Genomic DNA, 27706 nt, shown 5'->3' with positions numbered 1-27706 from the left:
GCCCCCGTCAGTCCTCCCCGCTACGCAGTTTACTTCCGCCGCTTTCAGCGCCGCCTCCGGCTCTCTGACCCTCCCCCTCCCCCCCCCCCCTCCGTGCTCCACGGGCCCTCCATGACCCCGACCCCTGCGCTTGGCGGCCTCACCCAGGACCCACGCCCTTGGGCCACCACAGTGTTCCCACGGGGGCCCCTACATCTAGAGTGCCTGCATGCTGACCCCAAGGGCCCTGGCCACAACCCCCTCCCCAGAACCGCAGGCCCAGAACTGCTGGGCCCACCCCCTTGGGAGCCCTGGAAACGGACTTTCTTGAGACCCTGGCCTGCAACGGGAAAAACGGAGGGTAAGGTTCCTACAGCGCCTGCCTCCCTTCTCATTTTAAGCAAAAATGGGTACGTTGAAGTGGGCACAGTGCTGCTCCTTCCCAGCTGGCTTCTCCCCGTTACCAGTTCGAACATCAAGAAAAAATATTTCCATTTAAGTCGGTATGTTTTCAGACTATCATTTTATTAAATACCGTATCGCTTAGCTACAATACGTTTATCTTTATAAAACTAAGTAACTTTCTTTTGTAATAAAAATAACCTGACCTAGCCCTCCTTTGGCAGCACCGGAAACTGGGCTGGCTGAGGCTAGGCTTGTCCTCCCCTCTGATGGCCAGCCTTCATTTGCAGAGTACCCTGGGGGTCCACAAAACTGAGCCACCTCCACTGCCAAATCCCTGGGGTTCCGGTGTGGCCTTGGGCAAGTCCAACGGCTGGGTCCATCACCCGTGCTTAAAACAGCCAGGCTTAGGACTACGAATGTGAGGGCTCCAAGTGAGGACCCCCTCCGGCAACCACATCTGTCAGAGCTGGGCCCGGGACTGCCCTCTCAACTGTGCCACCAGAAACTGGGAAGAGGCACACCTCCCTTTCTGACACAGGAGGACCCTACTGGCTGGCCCTGTGCTGTGTCCCAACCAGCTTGTTGCCTGGACGTAGGACGTCGCTGTGTGTCTTCAGCTCAGTGCCCCCTCTAACCAGGAGTCTGAAGCTTAGCCTTTCCCTGGACTCATGGGGGCAGCAGGAGGCAGGGAGGTGCATGCCTCTCCAAGAGATAGGCAACCCCACAAGCAAGCAACTAAAGAGCGGGAGTTGAGAGAAGCCAGCCCCTCACCCAGCCTCTAACAGGAAGCCCAGGATCTCCCCCAGGTAGGGAGCAGGTAGGGGCCACCCCATCCAGGAACAGCCACCAGGAAGCCCCAGACAGTGCTCTCGCCCTGGACTTGCACCCCAGGCCTCTCTCTGCACCGTCAGACTCTCCCCCAGATCATCAGAGCAGCCTGGTGGGGTGCGGAGGAGACACTACACCACAAGGCCAGCAGCCAGCTTGGAGATGGGAGCCTGGAGGACAGACTGCAGCCAGTTTAGATAAACCTGGGTCTGGTACGTAACTAAGAGGCAAGTGTGCTGCATAAAATTAAGGCAAGTGGTTCAGGGTAGAGCCACAGGGGCAGACTCCCGGTCTCCCAGAAGATAGCTCAGGTGGCCTCAGAATGCTCCAGAAGCAGGCCCCACACCGCACCGAATTCTGTGTCCAGCACCTGTCCTACCTGGTGAAACAGAAAGCAAAGGAAGCAGAGGCACAGAAGCCCTATCCCACGGTCACTGCCAGAGCTGCAGCAGAAAACCTCCTTTTTAAACAAAAACCCTCCTCCTACGTCGTGCCGGAAAAAGAACCCTTGGCTGACAACACAAACGGGCCTGCAGGCCTGGCTGCTCCTCACGGTGGCTGTGGGGTCCCCAAGGCCACTCCCTCGCCCAGCCGGCCGGCTCAGCGCACGGCACACACATCCAGGATGCAGAAGCGAGCACGGCAGGTGGGGCAGGGCACGCGGCTAGCGAGCCAGGTGTCAGGGCGCTGCGGGTCCTGGCGGCTGGCGAACCACTTGCCCATGCAGGTGAGACACCACATGGGGCGACAGTAACACTGCTGGCACTCGCCCTCGTCCGCCTCCTGGCAGGTCTTCACCAGCTTCACGCTGGCACGCGTCTGCATGCAACCAATGCAGGCCTCCAGCTCCTGTGGGCGGGCCCAGAGGGTCACCAGCAGTGTGGCCGCGCGGCCTTGTGGGGCCACCCCCACCCCCTCCCCCCCGGCCCCCCAGCCCCGAGGGAGCCTGGCCTGTGGGAGTCCACCTACCCCGCCCGGCCCTCACCTGGCTGCTGGGAACCGAGTAGGTTGGATTGACCTCCACCAGAGAAGCAAATGTCTCCAGGAACAGGTCGCCCAGGCTCTGACGGATGACCACGTTGGCTGCACTGCGGATGGGGGCGCGGAGTTTCTCACACAGCTCGCCATACTCCGTGGAGTTCAGCCTGCACAAGGTGGGGACTGCTGGGCTGGGGCCGTCGAACCAAGGCCCTTCTGCAGGGTGGGGCTTCGTTCCTAATGGGGATGCCAAGGCGCCTCTAGGGTGACAGGGCACCCACGACCTCCCAGAACGCCAGGGGGCTCAGACACAGCCCAGCTGCCTGATGAAGACCAGCCAGCAAAGACAGCCCTGAAGCCAGAGCCCACAAAACCAGCACCACCCACCTGCCCCAAAGGGATGCAGCCAAGGGCAAAGAGGGACCGAGGTGGGGGGGTTGCAGCCGAAACAGAACACCTGACCTTCAACGGGGTCAGGCCCAAAGTGGGTCCCGGGAGAGGGACAGCAGACCGGCTGCAGCCTGAATGGGATTGGAAGACCCCAGCTTGGGCCCCAGAGCCAAGGCAGCCACCAAGCCTTGGTCCTGTCCCACCCCCAAATGTCCCCAGCGTGCTCCCCCGAAAAGAGCTGTGGAAGGCGGCTCAGAGTGCATGGAAAAAGCAGAGAATACGTGGCCGCGCGAGAGGGCGAGGCGCCCGGAGGGAGGGTCCCGCTGGAGCGGTGGCCAGAAGAGCCCGCTCTATCCGCCATGGCCTCCCAGAGAGGCGCCAGACTGGAACCCGGGCACCGGCCGCCTCTGGCTGCACCAGCCTCACTTTCACCCTAGCCACAGGCACACCTACCGGATGTCGAAGGCCTGCACAGCAGGGCTGGTGCTGGCCACGTGGATGGTAAGGAGCTGCACAGGCAGGTTGGAGTCTGGTGAGAGCTCGTGCTGTTGCGATTCTGTCACGGTCAGGTGCACATCCTGCTGCTGAGCCACGTGCACACGGTATGTGGTCACCTTCATCACCCACGTGTCCGTCACGATCACGCGAGCACCAGGTGCCCCTGTGGCAAACTTGTCGATCCGCCGGAACTCGGTGTTGACGGAGGAGGCGACGGCCCACCAGCCTGACTGCGGGAGGGCATAGAGGGCCAGGGTGCGGGCCAGTGGGTGGCAGGCCCACCGATCCCAGGACCAGTAGTAGATCAGGGTGCAGGCAACGGTGGGCAGGGTCACTGCCAGCAGGAGGAAGAGCCGCCAGGTCTCCGGGGCCTGGCTGGGGGAGTAGAGTTGCTTTTCTGAAGCTGCAAAGCACATGCCCACGTAGTACCCTACAAAGGATGGGGAGGGTCTCAGCAAAAATCGGGACTGCCAAGCCATTGTTCTCCCCTCATAGTGCCCACCAAGGGCCACAGTGCTGTCCCTGGACCTCCAGGGGGGAGGGGTGCTTCCCCTCATCCCCAGCCCCGGGCCTGGCCCTCTGCCCTGTCGGCTCCCACAGCCAGGCGAGCCTTACTTGCCTCCACGGCTGGCCCAGTTCAACCCTTGCCCATGACAACGGTAAAATAAACGAGGAAAAAACATTTTTAATTTACATCTTCAGTTTTACATAAGTAGTACACAATTACTGAAATAGGAAAAACTAAAAATGCCAAAACGAATACGAGAATTTTGTGTCCCCCCCCCCAAGGCAGAGCTGCACACTGGCCCCCCCAGGGGTGGGACCTTGGCCTCTCAACCCCACCCCTTCTGAGGAGGCAAATCAGAGCATGGCCCATCCCGGAGCACAGATGTCCTGTGCCAAACAGTAAGCAAAGAATAACGGCGCACAGCACAAAGTCGTGGGGACGCTCCAGGGCCCCTGCAGGCCAGATCCGGGCCAATGTGCATGTCAAAACAAAGTAAATAGTGAAGGCCTGTGTGGGCACGCTTAAGGTTCCAGAAATAATGGTAACCTGTTTGCTGTTGCTCAGGTTGCTACACTTAAGGTAACTTACTAGGTAGCAGCAGGTAATACACAATAACGTTTCAAAGCTTTTCAAAACAAGTTCCTAAAAGACAGACTCCAGGACTGGCCACAAGGCCAGGCTGCATCATCTCCTCCACCTGCATGAGTCACTCAGCTCCCCAAGTTCTGGTTTCTGTCCGTCTGCAGCATGGTGACGGCTCAGCTCCTCACAGGTTATAGGAAAGGTGTAGATAAAGGGACTCCAGAAAACTGTTGGGGTCCTTAGTTCCCGGGGCAGAAATCCAACCCACGACCCTCCCGGGAGCCCAAGTTCTGAACTGCACTTTCCTCATCTGAGGGTACTAAGGGGTACTGGGGTCTCGGGCTGGGAAAGCCATACAGTTACCCTGACAGCAGGTGGAGAGACCAAGCTGGTCATGGAGACCACCAGCTCACCACGAAGACCCAGTCTCCATCCTGCCCTGGGCTCCCCTCTGCTCACCTTCCCCATTAGGCAGGCAGCTCTCCTGTTCATGCCTGGCCTCAGCCCAGCCCCTTCCAGGTGGCTCTCCACACCTAGCCCAGGCTGCTGCGCCCTGCTGGCAGCTAGAAACTCCTGAGGCCACAGAGCCATAGACAGGGCCCCCTACCAGCCAGCCACCTGCCCTTCCAGACCTGCTTCTGCTCTGTATCCTCCAGACGACTCCCCCACACACAGGTAGCAACCGGCTTTCCAGCCCATTCCCGGTGTCCGACCAGTTGGCAAACAAGCCTCGGAGAGGCCCGATAGCACCTGGATCACCGCCCAGCCCAACCCCTGGGCAACGTGTCAGCATCTTGCCCCAGCCCTTCGCACCGTGACACCCCCATGGGGTTACCCATCTCTGCCTCCTTCTCACTTCCACCTTCCGTTGGAATCTCACCGCGCCACGTAATAGCTCACGACCTGCCCTGGCTGGGCGAAGCATCACTATGCTCCCCGCTAGTATTCTAAGCCTACACTTCCGCCACCTGCAAGCGACCAGCTGCCGCCAGCACCTTCCCCTCCACTCCTGGGAGCAGCGGACGCGAGAGGCCCGGCTCAGAGCGCACGGGGCGGCCGGCCCACAGCCTCGGCTCTCGGGGTCAGCCGTTTCTCCCCAGCTCGGGGCGCCCGGGGATCCGCTCACTCTCCCCCGACTCTTCTCCACAGGGAGGTAATCCCGCGGCCCAGCCACCTCTGGGATCCCGGAACTCGGCCGCGAGCCCGAGGGGCCACTTCTGTCCACCAAGGGGGACACAGGTCGGCGCCCCGCCCCGGGGGCTCTCTGGGGGAGGGTCCGGCCTGCTCACCGAGCGGCAGCAGCGAGTGGCACAACAGCGTGGCGGACGTGCGGCGCAAGTGGTAGGATACAAAGGCGGCGTCCTCGCTGCCCAGCCAGCCCGACAGCAGGTTCTGCACCGTGAGCCCGGCTGAGTGGAACTCAGTGGGCGTGAACACGAAGCACACGGCGAACACCAGGTAGGCCAGCGTGAAGGTGACCTCCGGGCTGTCCATCGCGCTGTCGCGGCCGCCAAGAAGCCGTCAGGGAGAGAGGCCCGCAGCACCCGACGGGAAACAGACCCGACAGCTCCGAGCCGGTGGGCGCCGGCAGGTGGGCGCCGGCCGGCGCGGGGCGCTCTGGGAGATGGTGTCCCCGCCCGCGGGGCATTCTGGGCCATGGGTCCCCACCCACAGATCGGCGTGGGACGCTCTAGAAGACGCCACGTCGACGCGGGGCCCCCTGGGGAATGGAGTCCCGCCACCAGGTCTACCGCGGGGCACTCTGGGAAGTGGAGTTGCAGCGCCCTGCACAGCACAGCCCGAAGTCGCGAGTCCGCGACAGTCCTCGCGAGGGTTTGGCTCTATCCCACGACCCGCCTTGGGGGCGGTGTTTCAGCTAGCCCCATTTTACAACTGGGGAAACTGCGGCTTGGGCCAATGGCTGTCATGCCCTGGCCTTTCCGCGGAACCCAATCGCGTCCGTAGCCGAACCCGAGATCCCCGGGCGACGGCGAGCCCAGGTCACCTCCCCGCCCGCCAGCAACCCTTCCCTTCCGCAAGCTAGACGAGCCGCGATTCCGAAGGCTTCCGGCGCCCAGCGTGCCCCGCCCCCGGAAGTGGAGCCGCCGGCGCCCCGTGCGTCCCGCCCCCGGCCGCGCGCTGATTGGCCGCGGGCGCCAACCGTCGGTATTTGAATCGGCGGCGGGCGGACGGTGTTCCGGACTCGGCGGCGCCTCCCGCTCCTTCGGCTTTGTATGGCCGCCGGCAGGTAGGCGGCGGCGGCGGCGGCGGCGGCGGCGGCGGGGTCCTGGGCTTGGGGCTCCATCCCCGCCTCTTCCCCTGGTCCCGCGCCCCGGCTCCCGACTCCGCGACAGCAGGGCTACGCCCGCCCTTGACAGGACCTCCTCCCTCTCCGGCTTCTCCGGAGGCTCCCGTGTCCCCTGTCCACACGGCACCCCTTCATCCTTGAGCCCAGCCCGCCGGCTTTTACGGCCGCCGTTGCAGGGGCACCTTCCTGCCGGGGGCCCTAGCAGCCCGCGTGTCCTGTTGGTCTCCGGTCACAGCCCGGGAGTGGAGCTGGCTGACTTCTTCCCCGCTTCCCGACGCCTGGTGGGCTCCTGCCTACTGGTGCCTCCCTGCTCCTTCGTCGCCCTCTGGGAGGTCCATGTGTCAGGGTCCTTCGCGGCCTGGTCCGCTGGCCTCCCCTCCCATCACCCCCTGACCTCGTCCAGCCTCAAATACCACCGGTAGGCGTGCCTTGCAAATGTGCACCTCCCACCCTTAACACCACCGGCTCGCTGCGTGGTGTCCGAGACTGGGCTCCTAATCTCCAGCCCTTCCCGGCTCTGCGGGGCAGCTTCATGCTGCTTTCTCCACACCCCACCTGGGAGCCATGGCTGACTCCAGCTGCACCTGCCGCAGAAACCTAGGCTCCAGCCCTCCCGGTATTGCCGATTCTCCCCACCTGCTCAACGCAGCTCCGCCCCCCCGTTTCCCGCCCCACGCTTCAGCTCACAAGGCCGTCTGGGCTGGCGGCCTCTGCTCCCGGCCGCCATCGTCAGCGGAAGCCAAACCCGACAGACCCCGCCAAGGTCTCGCCACCTTCCTCAGGGGAGAGAATGCCAGAAAGGTGTCCTCTAGACCCTTCCCTCATTTACCCCACAGCCATCCTGCCCCCTTCTTGCTTTCCCCGGTTGTTCCCCAAAAACCTGAGTCGTCCTTGCCTCCTGTTTCTCTCCCACTCCCAAGTGCCTCGTGGGCCTGCTGGCCAAGCCAGAGCCTATCATTCCACCCCTGACCGTCTGCAGGAGCTTCTGACCCCACGCTTCCCTCCTGCCCATTCCCCAACCTCCACACACACGGCCCCATCCCCACATCTTCCCGGGCATCTTGTTACCCTGACCTCGCCTCTTTCCAGGCCACCTTCGCTCCCTCTGTTCCAGCCACCCTGGCCTTGCTCTTCAAGCTGCAGCCTCCAGCAAAACACCTGTGGTGTTCCCTTGGCTAGGTCCTCCTGTGACTCCTGGGTTGGGAGTGTGATGCTGGTAACCATCATGAGGACCCTGGGAGGGCGGAGTGGGACTGTTCTAGAGCCCCCTGGGCCTCAGTGGAGGTCCCTGGTGCATGTCTCTAGACTCCCAAGTCTCAGTGTAGAAGCTCCTCAACCCCTACCAAGTAATTCTTCACCTTGCTGGTCACTGCCTCGTCCCGCTCTTCCTCTGGGCCTTGGCCCTGGTGTACCCCCAATTCCCAGCCTGTGGTGGAAGAGAAGTCACAGCACCCCTCTGCTTTCCTGTTTTCTGCTAGCTTGGCAGCCTTCTCCAGCTGTGCTGCGGCCTCGGTGCCTTCAGCAGAGGCCTGAGGGGAGACCCAGGTTTCTGAGAGGCCAGCACACCCGTCTTCTGACTTTTACCCACAAAACCCAAGTTGTTTTGAAAACCCGATTCTTCCTCTTTGCGCTGCAGGCCGAAGGCCCTTCTAGCTCTTTGTCTTGGGAGGCGGCAGGTCCCCTGACGCAGTACAAGGACTGCCTGGCAGAAGAGGTGCTGCCTGAGATGTGACCCACCTGCGCAGGAAGGGGACATCTGCCTTGCAGGGCTAGCTCGTTGTCGTGTCTGTTCATCCGGACTACACAGCCCTCACGCTGACACGCACTGCTTGCTTTGCCAGGATGAGTCTGCAGATCTGCAACGATGAAAACGTCACTGGTGACAAAAGTGCAGAAAACTGTGAGTTCCTGTTTTCGCCACCAGAACCTACCGGAAGATTATCTGTGCTTCGTCTGTCCCAGAAAGAAAATGTGCCACCCAAGAGCGTAGTCAAAGCTATGAAAGTAAGCACGTTTTGCCTGCGTCACATCTACCGTGTGTCACATGTTAGGCCACCCTGGGACTCGTTCTCCTGGGCACGTCAGGGTGGGTGGGGGGGGGGGGGGGCACTGCCAGCAGAGTGGTGAAGACGCCAGCTGTTGAACGGGTCTCCTCCTTCCCCAACAGGTGACTTTTCAGACTCCTCTGCGAGACCCACAGACGCACCGCATCTTGAGTCCTGGCATGAGCAGCAAGCCCGAGGCTCCTTTTGCTCTGGAGGACACTGTTGGGCTGGAAAATTCTCACCAAAACTGGGCCCAGAAAGAGAAGTAAGTGTCGGTGCTGCTTGGTGTGCTGCCGTTCGCAGCCACTCCAGCAGACGCGGCAGGAAAATTCTGTCTGGTCGAGTTCCTCCTGGTTTCCTCTCTAAGCGTGTGCAGTGCGGTGCCCAGCACACTCGCGTCGGGAGTCATTTGTTAGTAGAAAAGCAGACAATGAAACGCTTAGAATAAGGTTAAGTTTCGTGTCTGCTCCCTTCCTGTGCCTTCGCCAGCATTCGGCCTGGGCCTTTCTTTCGGGAAAGGTCTGATCGCGTCTCTAAGGAAGGCCACTCTGGCTTCTTCCTGGTTTCACACCCCCCTGGTCGCCTCTCTGCTTGCACGTCCGCGTGGACACTCGCGCTGTCAAACCCTGCTGTGTCTGCGGCCAGAGTTCTCGACCGTGCCTTTCTCTGCAGTGAAGAACCTTGATCCACCTGTGCCCTGTCCCTGACTGTGCAGCTAGTGGTCCCGGCTGGACAGGGAAGACGGGCTAGCACAGGAAGCCTTAGCTGTGACTATTCGTTGGTCCACGTCTCTCAGAGACCCGTGCGACCTAGTTGGCCCGGCAGTGTTGACTGACGAGGAAACGCTTGAGAAAGTTAATCCCAGGAAGAAGATCGACTAAACGTTCTTTTCCTGTCTTTAGCTCATGTTTTCTTACTAAAATCTAGTGAAAAAGCTCGCAGGTTCCTTAGCGTTAACTGAGTTTGTTTCTAAAAAGCCAACAGTTCACCAAGGAAGTTGACACCAAAATGACCAATGGAATTGTCCAGAAACCATTGATGGGCAATGCCAGCCTGCCTCCAGGGGATGTGAGACCAGCCTCTGAAGATGGGCCGTATTCCAGTGGACCCACCTCTGCTCCCCTGGCCAGCCTGGGTCCCTCAAGCTCTCCCCAGATGCCAGAAAGTCTTGAAAATCAAGTGGCATGTCTAGGACAAACGTCTAGGAGCCCTGAGCAAGCCTTGGAGGAAAATGCTTGTTCTTGTTTCTTCGAGAAAAGTATTCTATCCACCTCAGAAATCCTAGAAGACCCTTCCCAGATGGCTCTCCAGGACAGAACGGAAGGTCCTCGTGGGGCTGCCAGAGAAAGCTCCAGCCAGGTCCCTGCTTCCTCAGCCGGGGCTACTTTGCCCCCTGCTACTCTCCTCAAAGGAGCAGGGGGAGAAGGGCCCCTCGAAGACCTGCCTGGCGAGGCCCCCGCTGGCCCTGAAGACACTTCTGGTCCTGGGAACACCATCCTGGACGGCCCCCTGAACGCTGGAGGGGCCACATCCCCAAGTCCTCAGAAGGAAGAAGCCGACGGCCAGCAGGCTGCCTCTTGGAGGCGCGGGCCCACAGGGCTAGAATTTGACTTGTCTGCCAATGCCGTCGGCAGAGGGAAAGCGGGGAAGGGACCCAGCCTTAAACCTCCCTCTAGGATACCAGAGCCGAGGCAGGAAAAGGCACCCGAGGAGGCAGGTGAGGGGCCCGTTCCCCTCCCCCGGGGGTCTTACGACCTGGATTGGAGCAAGCTGGATGACCCGAACTTTAACCCGTTTGAAAGCGGGGGAGAGGCCCTACCCCCAGAGTGCCCCCAGAGCAGGCCCGCGGGGACTGTGACCAAGCAGCCGCAGGCCGGCCTGGAGGCCACAGGGCACCGCCCCCTGAGCCAGTGAGTACTTGGTGGTGGTAGCGGTGGGGTGGGTGGTCACTCAGCACAGCAGAGGACCCCAGGCCCGAGATGCCACTTGCACGTGCCCCCGAGGAGGGGCCTCGGAGCATACATAGGCTGCACGAGGCGGCTGCCGGTCGTGGGTCCTGAGACCGAGGAGGGGGCTCACGGCCACCTTAGACGGCTAGTGAAAGATCACAGAGGGGAGTGCACAGCGGTGCCCGTTCCGTCCACTCCACAGGGGTGTGGGCAACTCTTGTGCTACTTTTTTGTTTTTTCAATTTTTTTTTATTTTTATTTTTTTAATTTTAGAGCGTGTGCACAAGCAGAGGAGGAGAGGGGCAGAGAGAAACTCTTAAGTAGGCATCACACTCAGGGCAGAGCCCAATGGAAGTCAAGAGTCAGATGTTCGACTGACAAAGCCAACCAGGCACTTTTTTTTCCCCCCAAGTCTTTGTGCTTTCTTAAGAGCATTATCTGTAATGAACCTGGAAACCTAGAAAGATTTCTAGCAAGTTCTGTCTACTTCCAAAGCCGGTGGAGTGGCCGTCCACACTTGGGGTGGTGTTTCATGCTCTCTCGCACTCTCTGGGGATGGCTGCTGAGTGGCCACCAAGTGCTGGGTCCCCGAGAGAAGCTTAGCTGGTGCCCGGCCCCCACACTTGTACACACGGCCTTGGTGGGCATCCGGGGACTGCCCCTCTGGCACGTGCACCCTACCTGCCCGGTATTGGAACCACACCAGGAGGGCCTCCCGGCCCCAGCACCCACTTCCCCTCCCTCCGGTGTGTTTTGCCAGTTTCCTAGTGAAAAATGAAGGCTTGGGGTTTGCTTTTTGAGTTGAAACCGCCCTGGAGCTCCTGGCCCGGGTGTCCTTTGAGGTTTGTGGTTCTTGTGCAGTTGAGGTGGGCCGGGCTGCAGGCCTCACCCCTGCACCTGGCTGGTGGGGGGACAGGGGTGCAGGCCCGGCTGACCCCATCTCTTCAGGCAGGTGCCTTCGGCCTCGGCAGATGACGTACCCGTGACGCAGACCGCGGCAGGGACCCCAGGCGCAGGGGGCGAGGTAGGGCCGCGTGCACGTGTGTGCTGTCATCACGTCCATACGGGGGCCGGGTGGGACACAGTGCCCAGACAAGACTGGGTGATGCGGGGGTCCCGCGCAGGACCTTCGGCTGCCCCAGGGTGCCCCCACGGAGCCATCCTCCTTCCAGGAGGGAGCCGCAGGCCGTGCCAGTACGTCAGCGGCACCCCCTCCTCCGCACGGGCCGGAGCCCCCCTCGGACCTGGACGAGGAGCACTTCCGAGACCCCGCTGAGGGTACGTACGTTGTCCCCGGTCACTGGTCTGTCCCTGCTGGCGGCCTGCCGTTCCGTCCGTGCCTGTGCCTGGCGGCGGCTTCCCGGCAGCTCTCTTCCTGGGCTTTAAGTGATCCACGCAGGGGCGTCGGGTTGAGCAGAAGGTGGTCGTTCTCGGGGCACAGCCGCAAACCGAAAGGACTTCTAGGAACGGAGGTCGGAGGCTCAGGGGAGTAGGCGGGAGTCACGCAGGAGGTTCTGTGCAGATTCACAGGGTTGCAGAGTTGCTGTTAGAACAGAGCACCCAGGCTGATGGACCGGAAGCTCTGAAGCTTCAACGCGGGTGGGATCGAGTTGCCCTAGTAGACGTGACACGACCTGCTGGGGTCTCCATTTCGGTTGCTTAACCTCCGGGCAGAGGGAAGACTGGCAGTGGCACGTAGGGCTCGTCTGTGGCAGGATGATCGAGGGTCCTCACCGTACGGGGGTCCCGAAACCGCGGACGGGCTCGGCTAGGGCAGGTCCGCGTCCCCACAGGGACCCTGGAGTCCCGTGACGCGGGGTCTTGTGTCTGGTTCCTTTCACCGAACGTAACGTTCTCAAGCTTCATCCACGTTGTAGTGGGTGTCAGCGCTACCTTGTCACGGCCGAGATCGTTCCACTGTGTGGATGGACCATGCTTGCAAAGCACTCAACGGCCGGCGGCCACGTGGGCCGTTTGCTCTGGACGGCTGGTAGGAGGCTGCCGCGAACATCCGCGTACACGGATTCGTGTGGACGTCAGCTTTCCGCCTCTCTTGGGCGAAAACCTGGCAGGGGTCCGGGTCCGGGGTCGCGGTGTGTGAAAGTGCCGGGGCCACCGCCAGGTGGCTTTCCAGAGGGGCGGCACCATTTGGCGACCGTACAGCCGCGGTGCTTGGGGGTCCCCGTCAGCGCCTGCGCGTCTCGGACTTCGATGCCCACCGTCCTGGGGGCGGGGAGGCGCCACCTCGGCGCCTCCCTGGCGACCAGCATCTCTTCACGTCCCCTCACAGGCTTTGTGGAAGGCCTGCCGGGTACTCTGTTGTCTTCCTGGAGTGTTCCTGTTTGTTACCCAGTCAGGGTTTCGAACCTGTCCCCGCTAAGCGTTTCCCGTGAGATCTAGGGCTTGGAGAATGTTCTTTCTGGGGGTTGTCTTTTCTTTCTCGGTCCTTTGAAGCACAAACGTTGACCTGGAAGTCTGATTTACCTGTTTTTTCTTTTGCTATTGGTGCTTTTGGCCTGAGGTCTAGGAAACCATGGTCAAATCCAGCACTGTGAGGATTTGCCCACCGGCTTCCCAAGGCTTTCGCGTTGTTCTGTTTGGGTTTTCGATTCATGTGGGTTAATCCGTGTGGCGTGAGGCGCCCTTAGGCTTTTTAAGGATGGGGGGATGTCATCAGGAACTCCAGGAGTCTGGACAGTGGCTCTAGAGAGCAGTTCCCGACTTGGGCGGTCCGGTCCCTTGGGAACCCCGGGTTGTCCTGCCTGGAGAGCTGCCACTCTGCTCCCTGCGGCACACAGGACAGCCCCCACGGCGTGACGTGGCCCCAAGCGCCGTTAGAGGCCAGGAACCCCGCCTCAATGTGAAGGGTGGTCGCTCCCGGCCGCAGGGGTGGTGGGGGAGGGTCACGGCCCCGGCCGGCCCGCCCCGCCAACGCGCCGCCTCTCAGTTCTAGGCACGGGGGCCGACGTGGACTATCTGGAGCAGTTCGGGAGTTCCTCGGTGAGTCCCCGGCGCCCCGGCAGCCTCTCCCCGAGCGCGGCTCTCCCGGAGCGGCCCTGTGCCACTGTCGCACCCCCGAGGTCACGCGGGTCCTTGTGCTCGAGCACCGGCGGCCTCCGCACCTTCCCGGGATGCGGGGCCGGTGTTGTGACGGCCGCGCGGGTCTCCCGGCGGCCCCTCGGGGCCCCGTCTCGGGCCCCGGTGTGGACGTGAACTCCGCCCGGGAGGTGGCGGCTCCTGGGGTGCCGTGGTCCCCCTGTCGGGGACCTCTGCGACCCCGCTGACGTGCCCGTCCCTTCAGTTTAAGGAGTCAGCCCTGAGGAAACAGTCCCTGTACCTCAAGTTTGACCCGCTCCTGAAGGACAGCCCTCCGAGACCGGTGCCCGCGGCCCCGGACACCAGCAGGTAGCCCCGCCCCCCACCGTGGCCGTGGGCTCCGTGCAGCAGGGGAGGTTTCCGGACCGAGTGGGGACGCTGTGGCTCGGCCTCGGGAGCCGCCAGGTGCGGGCGGGACGGCCGGGGGGCCTTGCTCACGAGGCGCCCTCTCCGCCCCGTGTCTGTGCGGTGCCCGCGTCCCCGTGCCCGTCAAGAGGCCGAGCCCGAGCACTTGCAACAGGCCGTGCGACCCACGAACCCGAGGACGGTTCTTCTCTGGGCTTTGGGGGAAACCGGTGCGATTACCTTCCCTTGTGGGGTCTCAGCACACAGGACGTGGCTGCGCCGTCCTCGGGAAGCCTGCCCGAGGCGAAGCTGCTGGACTTGGACTTCCTAGGAGCCCCGGGCGCTGCCGTAAGTGACGCACGAATGCGTCTTGTCGGGGGCCTGACTTCATGCTGGGGGGGTGGGGAGGGGGCGGTGAGGGCCCCTTGGCCGCCGTGCGGCACCAGAGGCCCCCGGCCTCTGCGGGCCTCTCCCCCGATGGCAGGGTAGAGCTGGGGGTGCGTGTCAGAGCATGTGGCCCAGCTGCCGTGTCCCCTCTCCCCACCCCCGCAGGTGCTGGACGCCCCTCCGTGCATCTTCGGGCCTGGGGGTCCCCTGCTGCCCACAGGCCCCATCGTGGGCTCCATCGTGGAGGTGCCACAGTATAGCCAGAAGGACATGGACGCAGCGGTGAGGACGAGGCGTGGGGCGGCCGGCTCCCCTCGTGCGGCTGCAGGGAGGGTCGTGGGTGTCGGCTTGCTGGGGCTCCCGTGTTCCTACGTGGCATCTCACAGAGCACCTGTTCGCACACGGAGGGTCTCGGGTGTCCTCCGAGGGCACTGCTTTGAGCCACCCCAGGGGTCGTAAAGCAGGACCGCTGGACCTTGAGCCCCCGAGTCCCCTCGCTGCCCCCACCGTCCCCTGGGCAGTGTTTAGCCAGGCCTCTGCTGGGAGGCCTGCGTGCGGGGCCCAGATGGGGACATCGTCTGCCAGCAGCAGCGTCCTGTCCAGTCCTCTGGCCCCCTGGCCCTGCTCGGAGCTGGCCCCGTCCCTTCTGGCTGCTCTCTCAGTCTCGCCTATAGTGGGAGGCATCCCCCACAAACAGGCATACTTCCCGGGGGCCGCGGGGACCCCTGCTATGTGCCTGCCCACCAAGGGGGACCTGCCCGTCTCTGACAGACAATGCCCCCAGGGGACTTGTGCTCTCCCTGGCTACCAGCTGGCCTCGCCCCTGCAGGGCTCTCCACCCCCCCTCCCCCCTCACCCCTCCCCCCTCACCCCTCACCACCTGCCGTGTGGTCTGTGCAGGTGGAAGCCACACAACAGGAGAACGTGCTGCTCAGGAGCAGGTGTGAGACGCTCCACGCGAAAAACCTGGAAATGGGGTAAGGCCCGTGGCCGGCTCCGCGCAGCTCGGGGTACCCGCTGCGGGCCGCCACAGGCGCGTCTGTTCTCCCCGCAGGAAGATAATGGACGGGTTCGAGGGGATCGTGTACCAGGCGATGGGTGAGTGCTGGCACCTTGCAGCCCCGGCAGTACCGCGGGCCTGGTGCTGGTCAGCCCCAAAACGGGCCAGACTCTGGGCAGGTACCTGGGGCCCCTGCAGGCATCAGGGCAGCACGCCGCCCTGGGTGCTGTCTCTGCGGTCTGCCCCTGCACCCCTAGGGGGCTGTGTGTCAGGCGGGGCTCGGAGGGGGCACCAGTCTTCACCCGGGGCAGAGTCTTGAGCCCCGTGGAGCCCCCCCCCCCCCCGCCCTCCCCGGCAGTGGGGACAGTGGGGACAGACCGGTGGCTGCAGGCTCCGTGGGGCCCTAAGTTCCTGTCGCCTGACCCGCGGCTGCTGTGGAGGCAATGGCTGTTCCCGGGCGCTTGTGCCCCCCCCAGGCCCTGCTCTGGAAGGTCACCCCAGAGAGGGGCCCTGTCGCCCAGTCACTAGTGGGACCATGGGTGGGCTCGCCCGCCTCTCCACCCCTCCACCCCTCCACCCCTGCTTGCCCTCGCCTGTGCTCCTCTGATCCCCAGTGCCCCTTCCTCTTTTCTCAAGAGGAGGCTCAGAAACAGAAGGAACTCGCAAAAGCTGAGATCCAGAAGATTCTGAAGGAGAAAGAGCAGCTGACTGCAGACCTGAGCTCCATGGAAAAGTCTTTCTCTGACCTGTTCAAGCGGTTCGAGAAACAGAAGGAGGTGATCGAGGGGTACCGCACGGTAGGTGGCGGCGAGCAGGCACGTGCCTGTCCTCCCCCAGAGGGTCCCGGGGGGGCTGTGGTCAGCCCCCGACCAGGCCCGTCCTGTGTCCTGACCTTGTCCAGGAAGCTGCGGTCTCTCCACGAAGATACCTCAGCTGGGCGCCGGGCTGTGTCTTTCCTCGCCGCTGGGCCCAGGTGTGGGGAGTCTGCCGTGTGCCTAGGGACGTGCGGGCACGTGAGCAGGGGCGCCGAGGGGCCCAGACTGGAGGCAGAGCCCCATGGGCCCCAAGGAGCAGGCGGCTGCCTTCTGGAGGCGGGCCTGGCCCGTTGGGCACGGTGGGCCTGCAGGAGGGCAGAGGGAGGCTCACGCGTGGTAGAGGGACGGCCCGGTGACTGCGAGATGCTGGGACCGGCCTGTGCCGGGGGTGGGAGCGGTAGCCTGAGGCCCCTGAGGAGGGCCGGACGGGGCCTGGAAGGTGCCACCTGCTGGGCAGGAGGGAGCCAGCCACACAGAGAGCTGAAAGGCAGGGCCTGTTGCCGTCAGGAGTGGGGACTTGAAGGGCCCTGGAGGACGGGGACCAGGCCGAGCTCGCCCTGTCTCACCATGACTCTGGGGCAGCTGGTGGTGTTCCTGCTGTGCAGAAGAAAGTCCTTAAAGCTTGAAACTCCTTGAAAGATAGCTGACTAGATGGTTAGCACAGGAGACTGGAACACCTGAGCCAGGGTCACCGTCCATAGAAACAGACCCACAAGGTGGCAGGTGAGGGACCCGGGTGGGGTGTGCCTGCACCTCTCCGCTGTGGTGGGGGAGGCCACCCGGGCCGGTACCCCCACCCCCCCACCTGCCTCCTCCCCTCCAGGCCTGTCCACCCCCGCAGTGCCCTCAGGTAGGCACTGCCACAGGCCGACGGCGCCTGATCCCCGTAGTCACGAGTGTCCTTGCAGCAGAGCCCTCGGGAAAGGACCAGGTGGAGGTTCGGGCCCAGGACTAAGGCGGAGCATGACTTGGGGGACACGGCTGAGCCCGGCTGCTGTGGAGCACCAGCACAGGGGGTGTGGGGGCCTGACTGCAGCCCCCAGGGCGGGGGGCCGGGGGGGGAGGAAGGCAGCCTGACACAGGGGGGGACCCGAGAGCCGTCGGGCCATACGCCTTGCATGGAGGGAGCTGGCAGAGAACCTTCTACGACCGGGAGACGGTTTAGGAGCTAACACTGTTCTTAAACATGGGGCCAGGGGACGGCGTGGGACCCCGGGGGCATGGGGCCTCAGCCTCTAGCCTTCCCCCTGACCGCACCCCTGGCCACACCCCTGCTCCTCATCTGTGGGTTCTGTCGTTGCCTGAAACCAGGCAGAAGACTGGCCGCACAGCTGTCCCCACGCGGCCCTTAGGTAGACAGCCCTGTCCACGTGTCCTGGTGTCCGCCCGTGATCAGCGGAGAGATGGGCCGTACCCGTGGGCTCTGCGCGCCGGGCAGGCTGAGGGGGGTGGGTAGGGGGGCCGTGGGCGGCCACGGAAGCCAGGAGGGGAGGCCTGCTGCTGTGTCCACGCAGCCTGCCTTGTCACAGCTATTGTGTTAACACCCCCGAGCCCCTTGGTCGTGGGCGCATCCACACCTGACCCGGGATCCCCCAAAAGCTAGGCCTGACGGGCTCCAACAGAGTTAGCGGTTCCCGTCTGCTCATTCTTTCAAGAACGAAGAGTCGCTGAAGAGATGTGTGGAGGATTACATAGCGAGAATTGAAAAGGAGGCCCAGCGGTACCAGGCCCTGAAGGCCCACGCGGAGGAGAAGCTCCAGCGGTGAGTGGTGGCGGGAGGGGCCCGGCGGGGCTGGGCATGGGTGGAGAAAAGTCCGGCCAGCCTGGGGAGGGAGACCCTCCAGCTCCCCCGGACCCCGGTCCTTGACCGTCTCAGCCCCGCCCTCTGCGTCTCCAGCGCCAACGAGGAGATCGCCCAGGTGCGCAGCAAGGCCCAGGCGGAGGCCTTGGCCTTCCAGGCCAGCCTGAGGAAGGAGCAGACGCGCGTCCAGTCACTGGAGAAGACAGTTGAGCAGAAGGCGAGCACCCGGGGCCCCGGCCCCCGGGGGGGACGTGAAGGGAGGGACCCTCCCGGCTTGGGGACCTGCCCTGCAGCAGGGGCTGGTCGCCAGTCCCTTCTAGCGCTGGGCCTTCTAGTTCTAGGCCCCGGGGTCTACTCCCGGGAATCGTGTAGAACCCAGCGATCTGGGCCGTCCGGCCGGCTTGGGCAGCGGCAGTGGAGCACGTGACTCTTGATCTTGGGTTGCGAGCTCAAGCTCTACGTTAGGTGTGGACACGAAGATCTTTGTATTAAAAAAGTCAAACCCCTGTTTATTTGTTTTTCTCCTTCAGACTAAGGAAAATGAGGAACTGACCCGAATCTGTGATGACCTCATTTCCAAGATGGAGAAGATCTGACCAGGAGGCCCCTTCCCAGCACCCCTGCCCCGTCTGTCTGTCTGTCTGTCTGTCTGTGGAAGGTGTCGTGTTCTTTCTTTTTTCTTCAGCTCGTTTTTAAATTAGATTGCTTTAACAAGAAGACTAATAAAGTTTCCCTTCAGTTCAAGTGTTGGGGTTGTTCTGGTTTTGATGACATTGCAGGTTTCTGGCTTCGGCTGGAGGCTGACCCCACCCGGCACTGCGGCGCCCGCGACCCTGCCTTCTCCTCCACGTGGCCACTCGGTTCCCATGGTCCCCACGGGGGACTGAGTGTCCACCTCGCGACCACAGGTCAGAACCCAAACGGACGAAGGTTCTCGTGTGGAAAAGCAAACTGTCAACAGCCTGGGTGACGGTCAGCCTGTGTCCCTTGCGAGACTGCTGTCCCTGCGGATGGAACTCTGGCCAGGGGTCACGGGCACTCTAGTGCAGTTGACAGACATCTGCTAGAACACAGGTTTCCTGGGCTGGAGCCCACGGCCCCCGTGGGCCGGTTCTGCGAGCGCCGCCTCCTGGACAACCCCCCGCCCCCACCCCCCGCCCCCAGAGCAGACCTTTGTAACTGGCGAAGCCACGGTGTCCGAGTCCCTCACGCCTCCGGCCCCCAGGCTGTCCCAGGGGAGGGCCCGCTGGACCCTCGGACATTGGCCTGAGCACGGACCTTCCCTGCATCCTTCCCCTACCTGCTCGCTGACCACATGGTAACGGGATGGGCCCGAGAGGGGGGTTCTCGGGGTGGGACACAGAGTGGGGCTCAAAGCAGCCCCCAGGAGCCTTTCTGAACCGGGCGGCAGCCGGACCTGCAGGGGCATCAGGGGACCCTGGCCCCTGGACGTCGACGGGCGGAGAGCTGGCCGGACACCGGTCTCCAGGGCTGCTGATACGTGACTTGAGTGCCCTGGAGCCGTGTCCCTAACACCACGATCCCCACAACCAGCCGGCGGCACAACGCCTCGGCACCTGACTTGGTAGGTCTGGGCAGGCTGAGGACCCACACTCGTGACCTGGTCCCAGCTGGCGCCGGTGGTGCCAGGCCCGGAACGCCCTGTCCTCAAGCGGGCACAGGGCCCAGGCGAGGAGACGCTCATGCCCAGGCCTGGAGGAACTGCCCACGAAGGGGCATTTTCTCTCATGAACAGCGAGCGGGCGTCCTGACACAGAGACCCAGGCCGAGGCCTGCCCGGCCGGAAGGCCTCTGAGCGTCTCTGTGCCCCGCACCCAGCTGCGACTCAGGCTGGCGAGGACCCTTCCCGGAACGGACCTGAGGGCGGGCAGCAGTGACCTGCCAGCCACCGCCAGAGGTTGCTGCCCGGGCCAGGGCCCGAGGCCTGGGGTAGGAGGTGACTGAGGGGCCACGACCCCTTACGTGGAGGACATGTTTGTTCTCAGAGTGTGTGCAGGAAAGTGCCCGGCTCTGGGACGAAGGCCGGGCTGGGGGCAGGGACCGAGGCGCCACTCTGCCCCAGGCTCCAGGGCTCTCACCTGGCTGTGGCCGCCGGGGGTTCCTTCCGCAGTCTCCTGTGCTCCAGAACCTGCTCCGGGCTCTGGCCGGCAGGAGGCTGCCCGTGGCCGTCACCGCCTGCTTCAAAGCCACCTTCTCTGGCCCCGACCAGGTCCGTCTGGGAGCCTCTCGCTGGCCCTGCCCAGTGCTCAGTTGAGGGGGGCTCGGCCCCTGGAAGGCGTCTCCTTAAGAGCAGATGTGGGTGTTGCAGGAGCTGTGGGCAAGGATCAGGGGCCCACCTGAGCCCCGAAGCCGCTCGCTGGGCCCCCCTTGTCATACCGGCCCCTTCCCCCGAATGACCCAGGCTTCTGCTCTCGGCGTGCAGTCCCCCACCCCCGTCAGCCCTAACCCTGTCCACCCCCTCCACCTGCCCCTGCACGAGATCCTTACCCATCCCACCCCTCCCCTGCACAAGGACTCCACTCTTCTCTCCCTCCCAGGAGGAGTTTCAAGAGCCTACTGAGAGCCACGGGGACCAAGGGCCATTGGCAGGGAAGAGGCCAGGCAGGGCACGGGCGGCAGACACCACGCTTCTGCGGGGGACAGGGATGGCAGGGGGCGAGCGCCTTTAGGCTCACCAGCTGCTTCTCCTCAGTGTCCTCACCCACCCACGAACGAGCACGTGCGGCCGAGGGGGCAGGGTGGCCACGTGGCCGTGAGGCTCCCGTCGCTCTCTGCAGGCTCAGGGCCGCTCGAAGGGGTCTGTGGTGGCAGGGCCTCGGCCGGCGCAGCCCGCCCGGCCTCTCTGGCTGCTCTGCGCACCGCCGCGGGGGCCCTGACCCCCGCCGGGGCCTCTCTGAGCCGGGCCGGGAGTCTGCCCAGAGAAGGCCACTTGGGGCAGCTGGCCGTGCTGAGGACACGGGCCGCCAGGCAGCATCCTGGGCCAGGAAGCTCTCTTCGGGACAAAGGGGCCTTGTGCGGCTGAATGGGTGTTTATGCTGGAGCCGGAGTTCGCTCTGGGCTGCGAGGCCCGGCAGGCCTGGCACCGGGCTCGCCCGGGGAAACGCGGCCGGGCCAGGCACGCAGCGGCGGGGCTGAGCTTCCGCACCCCTGTGTTCCCCGCGCGTGATACCCACGGTGCCCGGGGGCCTCCTGCCGGGACAGGGACGTGGGCAGATGGGGAGCCGTCCTGGGGCGCTGCCTCCAAGTCCCTGGTGCCGAGCAGGAGGGAAGTCGTGTCAGCAAGGCAGCCGAGCAGCCACAGAGGCCTCGTGGACCGGGCACCCCCGGGGCCGCCTCCCGGGCGCAGGGCCGCCCCACCCTCCCGGGGCACGGAGGTGAGAGCCCCTGCTGTGGTGGCCCGGACCCCCCAGCCTGCACTAGAATCCCACTCCTTTGACTGTTTGTGTCCCCCAAGCCCCTATGTGGAAGAGGGGGGCCTCTGGGGCGGATGAGGTTAGATGAGGTCATGAGGGTGGGGCCCCGAGGTGGCGCCAGTGTCCTCACGGAAGAGGGGGAGAGGGGACAGGTGTCTCTGTCCTCCGTGTGGGGACACGGCGAGAAGGCGGCCGTCTGCAGGCCACCTTTTCTTGGCTCCAGCCTCCAGGACCGCGAGAACGAAATGTCCGTCGTGTAAGCCGCAGCCCGTGGGCTCTACTGAGGGCGGCCCCAGCGAGGAGCAGCGAGACGCCGGCGACCTGGCTGCCCAGCCCGAGGCCCGCCCACCGCCCCGCCTGTGACCCCGCAGCTGCCGCCGTCCACACCCCTCCGGGAGGGTCCCTCGGCGGAGCAGATGTGGGCGACCTGGCCGGGGGCCGCCACGTGGCTCGGTTCCCATGGGGGAGGGGGAGGGGGAGGAGCGGCGGGACTGTCCCCGCCGCCCCCTGGAGTCGAGCGCCGCCTCCCCTCACGGCTGCCCCCGGCCCAGGCTGAGCCCCAAACTCTCCTTGGCCCCTCGAAGGGAATGAGGACTTCCGCGTGGCCGAGCGGGGGCCCCAAAGGTCCTTCTTTGAGCTGGCCGCCCACCTGTGCCACCCTGCCCTCTGGGAGAGGCCAGGTCACGTGCCACGTGCGCCTGTGTGACCGGCGTGCAAACCCAGGCTCCGAGCCCCCTCACCGGCCCCTCGGGCCGCCCGGGGCGAGGGGTGGGGGGGGCCTGGGCTCGCGTCACTTGCGTCCTGTTGGGAGGTCCTGGCGGGCGGGGCCAGCAAGCCACCACACCACTTCGGAACCGGGAGCGGGGCCGAGGGGGCCGCGTGGGACCAGGGAAGGGGGGGTCCTGACTCAGCCGAGGCCGTCTTTGGGGGAGCCTGCAGGGGTGTGCTTAAGACGCGGGGGGCACCGTCCGCGCGGTGGAGAGCATGCCAGGAGGGGGCTGCGCGTGTGGGGACGGCCCCACGCACCCGGGCCCCAGCGTCTGGAGGGCCCCATTCCCGGGACCCCTGCGCCGCCCGGTCCCCGGCTCACGACGGGGCCCTCACGCTCTCTGCCCGGGCCGTGGAGGCTGCGAGAGCGCCGCGGGGCCAGGCGGCCTGCAGGGGGAGCCATTGGGCCGGCGCGGGCCTCCTCCAGCCTCGGCAGCGACCTTGTCCGAGCGGTCGGCCCCACCTCCAGGCAGGGGGCGGGGGGGGGGGGCATCCGGCGGCCACCTGCCCGGGCCGCCCGCCCAGCTGTCAGGGGCCGCCTGGCCCCTGTCCCCCCTCTGTCCTGTGGACCCCCGTGCGCCACCTGGCTGGGCCCCCACAACTCCAGCCGCTGCAGGGGTGCCGGGCGAGGGCCGCCCAGAGAGGTCCCTGGGGGCGGAGCCTGTCACCCGCGGGCCCAGCCCCTTCCCTCCCCCCCCCACCCCCACCCCCAGTTCCGGGTGGCGGGAGGGTAGGCCTTGCACGGCGGCCCCTTGAACCACCACCCTGGCCCGGGGGGCTCACGGCCAGCCACCTCAGCGCTACTTTGGGAGCGGGCCGGACTCCCCAGAGGGACACCCCTGTCCCCCGCCTGGCCCCGGGCCCCAAGCCAGACGGTTCGCAGGCGTCTGTAGAGTGAACAAGGGTAGACAGAGGGGCGCTAAGAGGCCCCCCAGCCCCCCAGCCCCGCCCCCCAGCCCCCTTCGCTCTAGGACAGGGGTGAGGTGGGGACGCCCCCCCCTCCCCCCTCCCCCCCCCCCCCCCCCCCCCCCGCGCATAGGCCTGGGGCGACAGGACTGTGAATGAGGGAGGGGCTGTGTGAGTGAGTGTGTAAGAGGGTCAGTGTGGGAGACAGTATGTGAGGGAGCGTGTGTGCAGGTGAGTGAATGTGAGTGTGAGGGAGTGTGGGGGTGGGGGTATGTGGGTGAGTGTGTGAGGTGTGAGGGAGTGTGTGAGGGGTGTGTGAGCAAGTGTGTGGGTGAGGGTGAGTGTGGGGGTGTGGGCGAGTGTGTGGGGAGGGAGTGTGGGCGAGTGTGAGGGAGGGAGTGTGGACGAGTGTGAGGGAGTGTGTGGGCGAGTGTGAGGGAGGGAGCATGAGCAAGTGTGAGGGAGGGAGTGTGGGCGAGTGTGAGGGAGCTTGTGGGTGAGTGTGAGGGAGCGAGCCTGTGGGCGAGTGTGAGGGAGGGAGTGTGAGGCAGGGAGTGTGGGCGAGTGTGAGGGAGGGAGCCTGTGGGCGAGTGTGAGGGAGGGAGCGTGAGCGAGTGTGAGGGAGGGAGTGTGAGGGAGGGAGTGTGGGCGAGTGTGAGGGAGGGAGCCTGTGGGCGAGTGTGAGGGAGCTTGTGGGTGAGTGTGAGGGAGCGAGCCTGTGGGCGAGTGTGAGGGAGGGAGTGTGAGGGAGGGAGTGTGGGCAAGTGTGAGAGAGGGAGCACGAGAGCGAGTGTGAGGGAGGGAGCGAGAGCAAGTGTGAGGGAGGGAGCATGTGGGCGAGTGTGAGGGAGGGAGCGTGTGGGCGAGTGTGAGGGAGCCTGTGGGCGAGTGTGAGGGAGGGAGTGTGAGGGAGGGAGCGTGTGGGCGAGTGTGAGGGGGTGTGTGGGCGAGTGTGAGGGAGGGAGCACGAGGGCGAGTGGGAGGGAGGGAGCGAGAGCAAGTGTGAGGGAGGGAGTGTGTGGGCGAGTGTGAGGGAGGGAGCGTGAGCGAGTGTGAGGGAGGGAGCGTGTGGGCGAGTGTGAGGGAGCCTGTGGGCGAGTGTGAGGGAGGGAGCCTGTGGGCGAGTGTGAGGGAGGGAGTGGGTGAGTGTGAGGGAGGGAGCGTGTGGGCGAGTGTGAGGGAGGGAGCGTGTGGGCGAGTGTGAGGGAGTGTGTGGGCGAGTGTGAGGGAGGGAGCGTGAGCGAGTGTGAGGGAGGGAGTGTGAGGGGGTGTGTGGGCGAGTGTGAGGGAGGGAGCACGAGGGCGAGTGTGAGGGAGGGAGCGTGTGGGCGAGTGTGAGGGAGGGAGTGGGTGAGTGTGAGGGAGGGAGTGTGGGCAATTGTGAGGGAGGGAGGGAGCGTGTGGGCGAGTGTGAGGGAGCGTGTGGGCGAGTGTGAGGGAGGGAGTGGGTGAGTGTGAGGGAGGGAGCGTGTGGGCGAGTGTGAGGGAGGGAGCGTGTGGGCGAGTGTGAGGGAGTGTGTGGGCGAGTGTGAGGGAGGGAGCGTGAGCGAGTGTGAGGGAGGGAGTGTGAGGGAGCGTGTGGGTGAGTGTGAGGGAGGGAGCGTGTGGGCGAGTGTGAGGGAGGGAGCGTGTGGGCGAGTGTGAGGGAGCGTGTGGGCGAGTGTGAGGGAGGGAGCGTGTGGGCGAGTGTGAGGGAGTGTGTGGGCGAGTGTGAGGGAGGGAGCGTGAGCGAGTGTGAGGGAGGGAGTGTGAGGGAGCGTGTGGGTGAGTGTGAGGGAGGGAGCGTGTGGGCGAGTGTGAGGGAGCGTGTGGGCGAGTGTGAGGGAGGGAGCACGAGGGCGAGTGGGAGGGAGGGAGCACGAGGGCGAGTGTGAGGGAGGGAGCACGAGGGCGAGTGGGAGGGAGGGAGTGTGGGCGAGTGTGAGGGAGGGAGCGTGTGGGCGAGTGTGAGGGAAGGAGCCTGAGGGCGAGTGTGAGGGAGGGAGCGTGTGGGCGAGTGTGAGGGAGGGAGCACGAGGGCGAGTGGGAGGGAGGGAGTGTGGGCGAGTGTGAGGGAGGGAGCGTGTGGGCGAGTGTGAGGGAGCTTGTGGGTGAGTGTGAGGGAGCGAGCCTGTGGGCGAGTGTGAGGGAGGGAGTGTGAGGGAGGGAGCGTGTGGGCGAGTGTGAGAGAGGGAGCACGAGAGCAAGTGTGAGGGAGGGAGCGTGTGGGCGAGTGTGAGGGAGGGAGCGTGAGCGAGTGTGAGGGAGGGAGCGTGTGGGCGAGTGTGAGGGAGCCTGTGGGCGAGTGTGAGGGAGGGAGTGTGAGGGAGGGAGCGTGTGGGCGAGTGTGAGGGAGTGTGTGGGTGAGTGTGAGGGAGGGAGCGTGTGGGCGAGTGTGAGGGGGTGTGTGGGCGAGTGTGAGGGAGGGAGCGTGTGGGCGAGTGTGAGGGGGTGTGTGGGTGAGTGTGAGGGAGGGAGTGTGGGCAATTGTGAGGGAGGGAGGGAGCGTGTGGGCGAGTGTGAGGGGGTGTGTGGGCGAGTGTGAGGGAGGGAGCACGAGGGCGAGTGTGAGGGCGAGTGTGAGGGAGGGAGCACGAGGGCGAGTGGGAGGGAGGGAGTGTGGGCGAGTGTGAGGGAGGGAGCGTGAGCGAGTGTGAGGGAGGGAGTGTGAGGGAGTGTGTGGGCGAGTGTGAGGGAGGGAGCGTGAGCGAGTGTGAGGGAGGGAGTGTGAGGGAGCGTGTGGGCAAGTGTGAGGGAGGGAGCGTGTGGGCGAGTGTGAGGGAGTGTGTGGGCGAGTGTGAGGGAGGGAGCGTGAGCGAGTGTGAGGGAGGGAGTGTGAGGGAGTGTGTGGGCGAGTGTGAGGGAGGGAGTGTGTGGGCGAGTGTGAGGGAGGGAGCGTGAGCGAGTGTGAGGGAGTGTGTGGGCGAGTGTGAGGGAGGGAGCGTGTGGGCGAGTGTGAGGGAGTGTGTGGGCGAGTGTGAGGGAGGGAGCGTGTGGGCGAGTGTGAGGGAGCGTGTGGGCGAGTGTGAGGGAGCGTGTGGGCGAGTGTGAGGGAGGGAGCGTGAGGGCGAGTGTGAGGGAGGGAGTGTGTGGGCGAGTGTGAGGGAGGGAGGGAGCACGAGGGCGAGTGTGTGGGAGGGAGCGTGTGGGCGAGTGTGAGGGAGCGTGTGGGCGAGTGTGAGGGAGGGAGCACGAGGGCGAGTGTGAGGGAGGGAGCACGAGGGCGAGTGGGAGGGCGAGTGTGTGAGGCAGCGAGCGAGTTCCAGGGCTGCGCTCACACAGCGGTGCCAGGTTCCCTTAGGCGGCATCCCCTGCCCCCCTGCCCCCCCCCCAAGGGCCGTCCGTGTCCTGAGTCCCCCTCCCGGTGGCCCTGCTGCTGTCCCCCCATCCCCCAGCGGATGCAGACTGGACTGGAGCGCGCACCCAGCGCGGGGCGCGGGGTGGGGGGGAGGGGGGCGGGAGAGGCAGGGAGAGGTGTGGCGCCCCGCTTCCCGGAGGAGGGGGCTCCCGAGCTGGGCTGCCGAGTGACGAGTGACGCTGCTGCCGTCTCCCCGCACCCGCCGCTGTCCAAAGGCACTGTGCCCGGCGCTTGCGGGACGGGCCGGGCCCTGCCTGGCAGAGGGGCTGTTCCGGCAGGACCCGCTGGGCGGGGGCAGGGGCCCGGGGGTGGGGGGGGGGGGGTGTCGCACACGGTGGCCGGTGGCCGGGAGCCAGGACCACCGCCGGCCCCCCCCTCCCCCGCCGGGAGCCCCAGCAGGGGGCGGTGTTTCCCCGGTGTGTCGGGCCTGCAGGGACCCCCCCCCCCCCCGGGGTGGAGCGCGGGGGGGGGGGGTGGGGGGGGAGAGGGGGAGAGGGGGCTGCCGCGGGGTGCCGAACCGGGAGCGTCCCGCCGGCGGCGGCGGGGCGGAGGGGGACCCGAGGCGCCCCAGGGCTGCAGCCGGGCCGGTCTCACGACGCCATGGGGCCCCGGCCCACAGCCAGCCGCTGGGGCCCCGCGGGACCCTCTCTCCGGTGGGCACGGATGACCGGCGGGCGGCGGCTGGCGCTAGGGGGCGGGGCGGGGCCGGCAGCTCTGGGGAGACCCCCCACCCTGACCCCTAGCAGCCCCTGAGAGGAGGTGGGCCCCCAGACTCTAAGATGGCTTCACAGGCTTCGTCACCCGTTCACTCCCACGACGGATGCTCGGACGCGCTCGCAGAGCGCCTTCTCCGTTCCCAGCGCTGTTCCGGGCCTTCGGGGAGAGCCTCCGCCCTGACGAGCCGGCTGAGGGTGCGGAGCGGGGACAGACGGCGAAGGAGTAGGGTCCCCGAGGTGAGCGTGCTGCGGGTGAGGGGCACAGACTGGGGCGGAGGGGGTGCAGGTGCATCTTGGGGGATCTCCAGGTGCCCCTCCGGCCAGTGAGGTCCAGCGGCTGCTTCCCAGCACCCCTCACTCCCGCACACCGCGGACGCTAACCCACTTGTGTGAAGCTTCCTGGGCTGGGGTGCTCGCCCCCCCTCCCACGCCGGCCAGGCCGAAGCTCCACCGCCCACCCCCCACCCGACGAGTTCACGGGCAGAGCAGCGGGGAGCCCGGGGGAGGGGCCAGGGTGGTCTCGGAGGGGCTGGTCCCGCACCCTGGCCGGTGGAACATTCCCACGAAGAGCCTCCGGCAGCCCCCTCCCCCAGCGGCTCAGCCAATGAGCAGGTGGGTGGGGCAGGGGTGA

The 27706-nt window shown here is 65.3% G+C and overlaps 2 protein-coding genes across 12 annotated transcripts; one reads left to right on the top strand and one right to left on the bottom strand.

The window, feature by feature from the left end:
- Window positions 1-485: 485 nt before the first annotated feature.
- On the bottom strand, window positions 486-8326 carry TMEM129 (transmembrane protein 129, E3 ubiquitin ligase). 3 transcript variants are annotated; one of them, XM_045474832.1, is made up of 4 exons: window positions 8214-8326; window positions 3034-3508; window positions 2198-2357; window positions 486-2061 (listed from the first exon to the last, which is right to left on the bottom strand). In XM_045474832.1, exons 1-4 carry the CDS (start codon window positions 8230-8232, stop codon window positions 1813-1815), a joined length of 903 nt encoding a protein of 300 aa, XP_045330788.1. In that variant the 5' UTR covers window positions 8233-8326; the 3' UTR covers window positions 486-1812. The 3 variants fall into 3 exon arrangements, with proteins under 3 accessions (XP_045330788.1, XP_045330787.1, XP_045330789.1); XM_045474831.1 differs by lacking the exon at window positions 8214-8326 and adding an exon at window positions 5458-5738; XM_045474833.1 differs by lacking the exons at window positions 486-2061; window positions 8214-8326 and adding an exon at window positions 5458-5781 and having other exon boundaries at window positions 2198-2427.
- TACC3 (transforming acidic coiled-coil containing protein 3) lies at window positions 6132-18658 on the top strand. 9 transcript variants are annotated; one of them, XM_045474826.1, is made up of 16 exons: window positions 6132-6416; window positions 8318-8480; window positions 8644-8786; window positions 9499-10431; window positions 11419-11494; window positions 11643-11748; window positions 13418-13470; window positions 13772-13875; window positions 14172-14259; window positions 14464-14580; window positions 15199-15275; window positions 15353-15396; window positions 15935-16095; window positions 17769-17875; window positions 18011-18131; window positions 18445-18658. In XM_045474826.1, exons 1-16 carry the CDS (start codon window positions 6403-6405, stop codon window positions 18508-18510), a joined length of 2373 nt encoding a protein of 790 aa, XP_045330782.1. In that variant the 5' UTR covers window positions 6132-6402; the 3' UTR covers window positions 18511-18658. The 9 variants fall into 9 exon arrangements, with proteins under 9 accessions (XP_045330782.1, XP_045330778.1, XP_045330779.1 ...); XM_045474822.1 differs by having other exon boundaries at window positions 14061-14259; XM_045474823.1 differs by having other exon boundaries at window positions 11595-11748; window positions 13772-13874; window positions 14141-14259.
- The last annotated feature ends 9048 nt before the right edge of the window (window positions 18659-27706 follow it).

The sequence above is a fragment of the Leopardus geoffroyi genome, chromosome B1, assembly GCF_018350155.1.
Source record: "Leopardus geoffroyi isolate Oge1 chromosome B1, O.geoffroyi_Oge1_pat1.0, whole genome shotgun sequence".
Lineage (NCBI taxonomy): Eukaryota > Metazoa > Chordata > Mammalia > Carnivora > Felidae > Leopardus > Leopardus geoffroyi.
The sequence above is the reverse complement of the archived record's forward strand: the minus strand, read 5'-3'. Positions and strand labels throughout refer to the sequence as shown.